Source organism: Oncorhynchus mykiss, chromosome 6 (assembly GCF_013265735.2).
Source record: "Oncorhynchus mykiss isolate Arlee chromosome 6, USDA_OmykA_1.1, whole genome shotgun sequence".
NCBI classification, from domain to species: domain Eukaryota; kingdom Metazoa; phylum Chordata; class Actinopteri; order Salmoniformes; family Salmonidae; genus Oncorhynchus; species Oncorhynchus mykiss.
Window position 1 is genome coordinate 2,089,862 of NC_048570.1, and position 12,500 is coordinate 2,102,361.

General features: G+C 40.2%; 1 protein-coding gene across 2 annotated transcripts in view; it reads left to right on the forward strand.

The window, feature by feature from the left end:
- The window catches only part of LOC110525062 (AT-rich interactive domain-containing protein 3A-like), a 103,054-nt gene that overhangs the window by 87,774 nt on the left and 2,780 nt on the right, over positions 1–12,500 (forward strand). For both annotated transcript variants that reach the window (XM_036979195.1, XM_036979196.1), the window contains 2 exons: positions 6,631–6,879; positions 11,824–11,913. In XM_036979195.1, coding sequence (XP_036835090.1) covers positions 6,631–6,879; positions 11,824–11,913 — 339 coding nt within the window. The remainder of the gene's footprint in view (positions 1–6,630; positions 6,880–11,823; positions 11,914–12,500) is intronic.

The following is a 12,500-nucleotide window of genomic DNA, read 5'->3' on the forward strand; positions in this document are numbered from 1 at the left end:
AACTCCCTAGAGAGGCCAAAACCAAGGAAGAAACCTAGAGAGGAACCAGGCTATGAGGGGTGGCCAGGCCTCTTCTGGCTGTGCCGGGTGGAGATTATAACAGAACATGGCCAAGATGTTCAAATGTTCATAAATGACCAGCATGGTCAAATAATAATAATCACAGTAGTTGTCGAGGGTGCAACAGGTCAGCACCTCAGGGGTAAATGTCAGTTGGCTTTTCATAGCCGATCATTAACAGTATCTCTACCGCTCCTGCTGTCTCTAGAGAGTTGAAAACAGCAGGTCTGGGACAGGTAGCACGTCCGGTGAACATGTCAGGGTTCCATAGCTGCAGGCAGAACAGTTGAAACTGGAGCAGCAGTATGGCCAGGTTGACTGGGGACAGCAAGGAGTCATCATGCCAGGTAGTCCTGAGGCATATTCACAAAATGGGACAAACACCAAATTGACAATTTGCAAAAATATCCTCAGTGTACAACATAAAACACCAAATAATGCATGCAGAGCAGAATTAGGCTGATACCCGCTAATTATCAAAATCCAGAAAAGAGTGATTCAATTCTACAGCGGCCTAAAAGGAAGTGAATCCCAAACCTCCATAACAAAGCCATCACCTACAGAGAGATGAACCTGGAGAAGAGCCCCCTAAGCAAGCTGGTCCTGGGGCTCTGTTCACAAACACAAACAGACCCCACAGAGCCCCAGGACAGCAACACCTGACCACTGTGACTGACCCAAAATTAAGGCAAGGTTTGACTATGTACAGACTCAGTGAGCATAGCCTTGCTATTGAGAGAGGCTGCTATAGGCATACTGGTTGTCAAGAGAAGACAGTCTATGTGCACACTGCCCACAAAATGGAGGTGGAAACTGAGCTGCACTTCCTAACACAGGTGTGAGTGTTGACGAGGACAAGGCTGGATATCACTCTGTTATGCTGATTGAGTTTGAATAACAGACTGGAACCTTCAAAAGGAGGGTGGTGCTTGGAATCATTGTTCTTCCTCTGTCAAACATGGTTACCTGCAAGGAAACACGTGCCGTAATCATTACTTTGCACAAAAAGGGCTTCACATGCAAGGATATAGCTGACAGTAAGATTGCACCTAAATCAACCATTTATCTGATCATCAAGAACTTCAAGGAGAGTGGTTGAATTGTTGTGAAGATGGCTTCAGGGCTCCCAAGAAAGTCCAGCAAGCCCCAGGACCGTCTCCTAAAGTTGATTCAGCTGCGGGATCGGGGCACCACCAGTACAGAGCTTGCTCAGGAATGGCAGCAGGCAGGTGTGAGTGTATCTGCACGCACAGTGAGGTGAAGACTTTTGGAGGATGACCTGGTGTCAAGAAGGGCAGCAAAGAAGCCACTTCTCTCCAGGATAAAATCAGGGACAGACTGATATTCTGCAAAAGGTACAGGGATTGGACTGCTGAGGACTGGGGTAAAGTTATTTTCTCTGATGAATCCCTTTTGCGATTGTTTGTGGCATCCGGAAAAAAGCTTGTCCGGATAAGACAAGGTGAGCGCTACCATCAGTCCTGTGTCATGCCAACAGTAAAGCATCCTGAGACCATTTATGTGTGGGGTTGCTTCTCAGCCAAGTGAGTGGGCTCACTCACAATTTTGCCTAAGAACACAACTATAAATAAAGACTGGTACCAACACATCCTCCGAGAGAAACTTCACACAATCATCCAGGAACAGTTTGGTGACGAACAATGCCTTTTCCAGCATGATGGAGCTCCTTGCCATAAGGCAAAAGTGATAGCTAAGTGGCTCGGGGAACAAAACATTGATATTTTCGGTCCATTGCCAGGAAACTCCCCAGACCTTAATCCCATTGAGAACTTGTGGTCAATCCTCAAGAGGCGGGTGGACAAACAAAAACCCACACATTCTGACAAACTCCAAACATTGATTATGCAAGAATGGGCTGCCATCAGTGGCCCAGAAGGATGTGGCCCAGAAGTTAATTGACAGCATGCCAGGGCGGATTGCAGAGGTCTTGAAAAAGAAGGGTCAACACTGCAAATATTGACTCTTTGCATCAACTTCATGTAATTGTCAATAAAAGCCTTTGTCACTTATGAAATGCTTGTAATTATACTTCAGTATTCCATAGTAACATCTGACAAACATATCTAAATACACTGAAGCAGCAAACTTTGTGGAAATTAATATTTGTGTCAATCTTCAAACTTTTGGCCACGACTGTACATGAACTATTTTGACATCATTATAACACTGTACATAGCCAGAATATGACATTTGAAGTGTGTGATGTTTACTGTTAATTGTTTATTGTTTATTTAACTTGCTTTGGTAATGTAAACGTATGTTTCCAATGCCAATAAAGCCCTTTGAATTGTATTGAACTGAATTGAGAAGGCGAAAGAGAAAGAGAGAGGGGGGGGGTGAGAGCGAGCGAGAGAGAGAGAGGGAGGAAGGAAAGAGAGAGGGGGGGAAGAGAGGAGAGAGAGAGGGAGAGATAGAGAGAGAGGGGGAAGGAGAGAGAGGGGAAGGAGAGAGATAGTGAGGGGGAAGGAGAGAAAGAGAGAGAGAGAGAGAGAGAGAGGGGGGGAAGGAGAGGAGAGAGAGAGAGAGAGGGGGGGAAGGAGAAAGAGAGAGGGGAGGAGTGAGAGGGAGAGGGGAAGGAGAGAGAGAGAGAGAGAGGGGGGAAGGAGAGCGAGAGAGGGGGGAGGAGATAGAGAGAGGGGGGAGGAGAGAGAGAGAGAGAGAGGGGGGAAGGAGAGCGAGAGAGAGAGAGAGAGGGGGGGGAGAGAGAGAGAGAGAGAGAGAGAGAGAGAGGGGGGGGGAAAGAGAGAGAGAGAGAGGGGGGAAGGATGGAGAGAGAGGGGGGGAAGGAGAGAGGGGGGGGGGGAGAGGGGGAGGGGGAGAGAGAGGGGGGAGGAGAGAGAGCGAGAGGGGGGGAGGAGAGAGAGAGAGAGGGGGGAAGGAGAGAGAGAGAGGGGGGAAGGAGAGAGATTGAGAGAGAGGGGGGAGAGGGGGAGGGGGAGAGAGAGAGAGAGAGGGGGAGAGAGAGAGAGAGAGAGAGGGGGGGGAAAGAGAGAGAGAGAGGGGGGAAGGAGAGAGAGAGAGAGACAGAGAGAGAGGGGGAGAGAGAGAGAGAGAGCGAGCAGTGTGAGTTGCAGCCTTTAGTATTGCACCATAGGGATAGCCTAGTCTGTTTGTACTCTATTGCCAAATCTTTTTTACTCTTTTGGCAATAAGCAACAAACAGACCGGCACCCAGGCTACCATAGGGATGGCATTTTTTGGGGGGTCACTAAGATGATTTGAAAGAGGACAAATGCCTGTTTGTGTGTGTGTGTGTTAATGTTTCTGTGACAGGCACAATGCTGTGACCTGACTGGTGAATGTAATGACATTTAAACACAGGGTGGAGTGAAGACACAATGCTTAGGAAATTTGGTTTCCTTGTAAAAAATTATGTTTTGGCTGCTCATGCTATAATTTCCCACAAAGTTTGAATATCAACCCAGAGTATAACCTTTAGTGAGATCCTTAATGCTTATGCTGCCATCTATAATCACTTCTACTGCCATCCATTTCTTCACAAAAAAATGCAGTTTTCTTTATGTTTGAAGCTTGAAATGTGGCAAAAGGTCACAAAGTTCAAGGGGGCCGAATACTTTCGCAAGGCACTGTATAATCACTTCTACTGCCAACTTCTACTGCCATCTATAATCACTTCTACTGCCATCCATAATCACTTCTACTGCCATCCATAATCACTTCTACTGCCCTCCATAATCACTACTACTGCCATCTACAATCACTACTACTGCCATCTATAATCACTACTACTGCCACCTATAATCACTACTACTGCCATCTAGAATCACTACTACTGCCACCTATAATCACTTCTACTGCCATCTATAATCACTTCTACTGCCATCCATAATCACTACTACTGCCATCTATAATCACTACTACTGCCATCTATAATCACTACTACTGCCACCTATAATCACTACTACTGCCATCTCTAATCACTACTACTGCCATCTATAATCACTACTACTGCATCTATAATCACTACTACTGCCATCTATAATCACTACTACTGCCACCTATAATCACTTCTACTGCCATCTATAATCGCTTCTACTGCCATCCATAATCACTACTACTGCCATCTATAATCACTACTACTGCCATCTATAATCACTACTACTGCCACCTATAATCACTACTACTGCCATCTATAATCACTACTACTGCCATCTATAATCACTACTACTGCCATCTATAATCACTACTACTGCCATCTATAATCACTACTACTGCCATCTACAATCACTTCTACTGCCATCTATAATCACTTCTACTTCTACTGCCATCTATAATCACTACTACTGCCATCTATAATCACTTCTACTGCCATCTATAATCACTTCTACTGCCATCTATAATCACTTCTACTGCCATCTATAATCACTTCTACTGCCATCTATAATAATCACTTCTACTGCCATCTATAATCACTTCTACTGCCATCTATAATCACTTCTACTGCCGTCTATAATCACTTCTACTGCCATCTATAATCACTTCTACTGCCATCTATAATAATCACTTCTACTGCCATCTACAATCACTACTACTGCCATCTATAATCACTTCTACTGCCATCTATAATCACTTCTACTGCCATCTATAATCACTTCTACTGCCATCTACAATCACTACTACTGCCATATATAATCACTTCTACTGCCATCTATAATCACTTCTACTGTCATCCATAATCACTTCTACTGCCATCTATAATCACTCCTACTTCTACTGCCATCTATAATCACTACTACTGCCATCCATAATCACTTCTACTGCCATCTACAATCACTTCTACTGCCATCTACAATCACTTCTAATGCCATCTATAATCACTTCTGCTTCTACTGCCATCTATAATCACTTCTACTGCCATCTTTAATCACTTCTACTGCCATCTATAATCACTTCTACTGCCATCTATAATCACTTCTACTGCCATCTATAATCACTTCTACTGCCATCTACAATCACTACTACTGCCATCTATAATCACTTCTACTGCCATCTATAATCACTTCTACTGCCATCTATAATCACTTCTACTGCCATCTATAATCACTTCTACTGCCATCTACAATCACTACTACTGCCATCTATAATCACTTCTACTGCCATCTATAATCACTTCTACTGTCATCTATAATCACTTCTACTGCCATCTACAATCACTTCTACTGCCATCTATAATCACTCCTACTTCTACTGCCATCTATAATCACTTCTACTGCCATCTACAATCACTACTACTGCCATCTATAATCACTTCTACTGCCATCTATAATCACTTCTACTGCCATCTATAATCACTTCTACTGCCATCTACAATCACTTCTACTGCCGTCTATAATCACTACTACTGCCATCTACAATCACTTCTACTGCCATCTACAATCACTTCTACTGCCATCTATAATCACTTCTACTTCTACTGCCATCTATAATCACTTATACTGCCATCTTTAATCACTTCTACTGCCATCTATAATCACTTCTACTGCCATCTATAATCACTTCTACTGCCATCTATAATCACTTCTACTGCCATCTACAATCACTTCTACTGCCATCTATAATCACTTCTACTGCCATCTACAATCACTTCTACTGCCATCTACAATCACTACTACTGCCATCTATAATCACTTCTGCCATCTATAATCACTTCTACTGCCATCTATAATCACTTCTACTGCCATCTATAATCACTTCTACTGCCATCTACAATCACTACTACTGCCATCTATAATCACTTCTACTGCCATCTATAATCACTTCTACTGTCATCTATAATCACTTCTACTGCCATCTACAATCACTTGTACTACCATCTATAATCACTCCTACTTCTACTGCCATCTATAATCACTTCTACTGCCATCTTTAATCACTTCTACTGCCATCTATAATCACTTCTACTGCCATCTGTAATCACTTCTACTGCCATCCATAATCACTACTACTGCCATCTATAGTCACTACTACTGCCATCCATAATCACTTCTACTGCCATCTACAATCACTTCTACTGCCATCTACAATCACTACTACTGCCATCCATAATCACTTCTACTGCCATCTACAATCACTTCTACTGCCATCTACAATCACTTCTACTGCCATCTATAGTCACTACTACTGCCATCCATAATCACTTCTACTGCCATCTACAATCACTTCTACTGCCATCTACAATCACTTCTACTGCCATCCATAATCACTTCTACTGCCATCTATAATCACTTCTACTGCCATCTATAATCACTTCTACTGCCATCTACAATCACTTCTGCTGCCATCTATAATCATTTCTACTGCCATTCATAATCACTTCTACTGCCATCTACAATCACTTCTACTGCCATCTATAATCACTTCTACTGCCATTCATAATCAGTTTGTGACCATGTCTACAGTAGCTTACAGAATGCTCATTCTGGGGTTGAAAAGAAAATATTAATTTCTGAGATTAATTTCTGAGATCTGAATGAAAGAAAAAATGTACAGTAAATGAATAAGGTATATTTTTTCTTTGTGTTCCCTCAGAGGATGGCCTGATGTCGGGAGGTCTGCCGGGCCGTGTTGGGGAGATGTCTTTGGGAGGGCACCACGGGGCGGCTGCAGCGTTGGAGCCGCCGGAGAGCGGGGAGCCGCCGGAGAGCGGGGAGCCGCCGGAGAAGAAGAGGATGTCGATGGATCAACAGAGGCTCATGCAGCATGCGCTGCAGCAGAACCTCCTCGCCATGGCAACGCAGCTGCCCATCAAGTTAAACAACGGAGATGAGAGGATGAGAGGTAATATAACACTTTATTCACTTTCAAACGCATTTTATTAAATTACATGTGTATTGTATCTATATGGCTGAGAGGCTGAGCGTTGAGACCAATCAACACAGTTACGTTTTTAATGTGACCAATCAACACAGTTACTTTATTATTGAGACCAATCAACACAGTTACTTTATTATTGAGACCAATCAACACAGTTACTTTATTATTGAGACCAATCAACACAGTTACTTTATTATTGAGACCAATCAACACAGTTACTTTATTATTGAGACCAATCAACACAGTTACTTTATTATTGAGACCAATCAACACAGTTACTTTATTATTGAGACCAATCAACACAGTTACTTTATTATTGAGACCAATCAACACAGTTACTTTATTATTGAGACCAATCAACACAGTTACGTTATTAATGTGACCAATCAACACAGTTACTTTATTATTGAGACCAATCAACACAGTTACTTTATTATTGAGACCAATCAACACAGTTACTTTATTATTGAGACCAATCAACACAGTTACTTTATTATTGAGACCAATCAACACAGTTACTTTATTATTGAGACCAATCAACACAGTTACTTTATTATTGAGACCAATCAACACAGTTACTTTATTATTGAGACCAATCAACACAGTTACTTTATTATTGAGACCAATCAACACAGTTACTTTATTATTGAGACCAATCAACAGTTACTTTATTATTGAGACCAATCAACACAGTTACTTTATTATTGAGACCAATCAACACAGTTACGTTATTAATGTGACCAATCAACACAGTTACTTTATTATTGAGACCAATCAACACAGTTACTTTATTATTGAGACCAATCAACACAGTTACTTTATTATTGAGACCAATCAACACAGTTACTTTATTATTGAGACCAATCAACACAGTTACGTTATTAATGTGACCAATCAACACAGTTACTTTATTATTGAGACCAATCAACACAGTTACTTTATTATTGAGACCAATCAACACAGTTACGTTATTAATGTGACCAATCAACACAGTTACGTTATTATTAATGAGACCAATCAACACAGTTACGTTATTAATGTGACCAATCAACACAGTTACGTTATTATTAATGAGACCAATCAACACAGTTACGTTATTATTAATGAGACCAATCAACACAGTTACGTTATTAATGTGACCAATCAACACAGTTACTTTATTAATGTGACCAATCAACACAGTTACGTTATTAATGTGACCAATCAACACAGTTACATTATTATTAATGAGACCAATCAACACAGTTACGTTATTAATGTGACCAATCAACACAGTTACGTTATTAATGTGACCAATCAACACAGTTACTTTATTAATGTGACCAATCAACACAGTTACTTTATTATTGAGACCAATCAACACAGTTACGTTATTAATGTGACCAATCAACACAGTTACTTTATTATTGAGACCAATCAACACAGTTACGTTATTAATGTGACCAATCAACACAGTTACTTTATTATTGAGACCAATCAACACAGTTACGTTATTAATGTGACCAATCAACACAGTTACTTTATTATTAATGAGACCAATCAACACAGTTAAGTTATTAATGAGACCAATCAACACAGTTACGTTATTAATGTGACCAATCAACACAGTTACTTTATTATTGAGACCAATCAACACAGTTACGTTATTAATGTGACCAATCAACACAGTTACTTTATTATTGAGACCAATCAACACAGTTACTTTATTATTGAGACCAATCAACACAGTTACTTTATTATTGAGACCAATCAACACAGTTACTTTATTATTGAGACCAATCAACACAGTTACTTTATTATTGAGACCAATCAACACAGTTACTTTATTATTGAGACCAATCAACACAGTTACGTTATTAATGTGACCAATCAACACAGTTACTTTATTATTGAGACCAATCAACACAGTTACTTTATTATTGAGACCAATCAACACAGTTACTTTATTATTGAGACCAATCAACACAGTTACTTTATTATTGAGACCAATCAACACAGTTACTTTATTATTGAGACCAATCAACACAGTTACTTTATTATTGAGACCAATCAACACAGTTACGTTATTAATGTGACCAATCAACACAGTTACTTTATTATTGAGACCAATCAACACAGTTACGTTATTAATGTGACCAATCAACACAGTTACTTTATTATTGAGACCAATCAACACAGTTACGTTATTAATGTGACCAATCAACACAGTTACTTTATTATTAATGAGACCAATCAACACAGTTAAGTTATTAATGAGACCAATCAACACAGTTACGTTATTAATGAGACCAATCAACACAGTTACGTTATTAATGTGACCAATCAACACAGTTACTTTATTATTGAGACCAATCAACACAGTTACTTTATTATTGAGACCAATCAACACAGTTACTTTATTATTGAGACCAATCAACACAGTTACTTTATTATTGAGACCAATCAACACAGTTACTTTATTATTGAGACCAATCAACACAGTTACTTTATTATTGAGACCAATCAACACAGTTACGTTATTAATGTGACCAATCAACACAGTTACTTTATTATTGAGACCAATCAACACAGTTACGTTATTAATGTGACCAATCAACACAGTTACTTTATTATTGAGACCAATCAACACAGTTACGTTATTAATGTGACCAATCAACACAGTTACTTTATTATTAATGAGACCAATCAACACAGTTAAGTTATTAATGAGACCAATCAACACAGTTACGTTATTAATGTGACCAATCAACACAGTTACTTTATTATTGAGACCAATCAACACAGTTACGTTATTAATGTGACCAATCAACACAGTTACTTTATTATTAATGTGACCAATCAACACAGTTACTTTATTATTAATGAGACCAATCAACACAGTTAAGTTATTAATGAGACCAATCAACACAGTTACTTTATTATTGAGACCAATCAACACAGTTACGTTATTAATGTGACCAATCAACACAGTTACTTTATTATTGAGACCAATCAACACAGTTACGTTATTAATGTGACCAATCAACACAGTTACTTTATTATTAATGAGACCAATCAACACAGTTAAGTTATTTATGAGACCAATCAACAGTTACGTTATTAATGTGACCGATCAACACAGTTACGTTATTATTAATGAGACCAATCAACACAGTTACTTTATTAATGTGACCAATCAACACAGTTACTTTATTATTAATGTGACCAATCAACACAGTTACTTTATTATTAATGTGACCAATCAACACAGTTACTTTATTAATGTGACCAATCAACACAGTTACTTTATTAATGTCATTAGGTCCAGTGTAAACTATACTATAAAACTGATGCAATTATGATGTATACCTGTGACACACGCATTAATCATTTCAAAACACACAGAGGAGCACTTGGAGATCAGTGAGTGTAATTTAGAGATAACGCCCCTGTAACACACCCTAAACCCACCTGCTTAATATCAAGATAAACCCCAATTTCACCTGCGTTTGTGCTATCAAGTTGTTAAGAGTTGAATATAACCCCCCCCCCCCCCCAAAAAAAGAACACCGTATCCTTGACTCATTTTGTTGTGTCTCTGTAGGTTGGAGGTCTAGGACTTCATTAACTGAGTGATGTATATACAACGCGTGCTATGTATTCCTCTACCGACATGTGCTTGGTGCGTCACTGATACTGTTATATACCTGGGGGGTTTAGCTGTGTAGCAGAGCTGGTGGTATGTCCACGGCAAGTAATGGTATTTCACCATATGATAGTTGGCGTATCATTGTGAAATACCTGAGCCACTGTCGTAACATTAATCATACAATCTGCCGTCTGGTGTCTGATGACTGTTGTGAAGAAATATTGCTCCGTTATCAGAGGGGGAAAATACTAGATGTCATGAGTCAGAACCTGCAGCCCGGCCGTCCGCCCGCTCTGTTGATGGTTCTTACGTCAAGACACAAGTCATACTTTACTGAGTAAAAGAGCCTAAAGGAAGAATGAGGGGCCTATCTGCTCAGGTGTGGTTTCATCTCTCTCTACATGACTGCCTCTCAGGCATTAATTATAATAGTGGGCTTTGCTCTGAAGCTTAATGGTAGGATGAGTCAGAATCTTTCACTGGTAAATTCCTATACTGGCCGACCGACCAGTCTGGCTGGGCTGGAACCCAACATATAAACACTAATTTACAGATGACATCAAAACACTATAATTAAATACGACCCAGCAGGCTGGAGAACGCCTGCAAAATGTTCTGTAATAGTGATGCTGCTACGAAATAAAGGTTTTAAAATCTAAACTATTAAATGATACAGTAATATCAAATGAATGATTTTGATATTTAAACTGAAATTAAACCGTGTGTGTCTATGTTATTATCATTTTGTTTTGTTTTTGTTTCTATTTGGGAGAAGATTGTATCACTGCACGCCAAGCCTGGTTTTCACAAGTACACTACTATCCAAGTCCTCCTGCCTGCCTGCCTGTCTGCCATGAATCATCCGTCTGACACAGTCTCCTCAGGGAGATAACCCACTGGCCATTACTGACATGTACAAATCACTGCTACATCTGTTGACAGCTCTCTCTCTCTCTCTCTCTCTCTCGCTCTCTCTCTCTCTCTCTCTCTCTCTCTCTCTCTCTCTCTCTCTCTCTCTCTCTCTCTCTCTCTCTCTCTCTCTCTCTCTCTCTCTCTCTCTCTCTCTCTCTCTCTCTCTCTCTCTCTCTCTCTCTCTCTCTCTCTCTCTCTCTCTCTCTCTCTCTCTCTCTCTCTCTCAGAACTCTTTTAATAAACTGCTCCTTACCCTGTCACTCTAGGAGTTATCGCCGATACTCTGCCCGAGCGCTCCTCTCCTGCTCCTTGTGTTCCCTTTTTAAATGCTGATATTGAGTTTTCCCCTCTCTTTCGCCTCCTGACAGATGACAGACAAGAGACTCCATTGAACCTGTCTACCAGCGGCATTAGCAGCATCAACGTGTCAATAGAAATAGATGGAGTTGTCTACACAGGTAAATAGAGGGGCCGTTTGCTGATGTAATTGCAGGCAGGAAATTCAATAAGTTATAGCAGCGCCCTGGTGTTTAGTCCTTCACGCAATTTGATGTCTTTGCTATTAAATCCGTTGTAATGAAGTGGCAGTTCAATATAGTTAAAAAAATAGGTGAATTTGAGGCTGTGGATGGGAGGCTGGGAGGTCGATGGGGCTTATTGTTTTAGATGTGCCAGGGAGAGAGGCCTAGGCGGTTTAGCCTCGACGCCTCCCGCCCATTCGCACACCACCTCCTATTCTGTCTTCTAGTGATTGGTCGTTCGTGATTGGTCTTCTAGTGATTGGTCGTTCGCGAATGAGTCGGCTCTTAAGAGCCGGCTCTTGTAGGTGAACATTGGGAGCCGGCTTGCATATCGGAAGAGCCAAATCTATTTATAAAATAAAAAATATACACATACACAGTGGGGCAAAAAAGTATTTAGTCAGCCACCAATTGTGCAAGTTCTCCCACTTAAAAAGATGAGAGAGGCCTGTCATTTTCATCATCGGTACACTTCAACTATGACAGACAAAATTGGAAAAAAAATCCAGAACATCACATTGTAG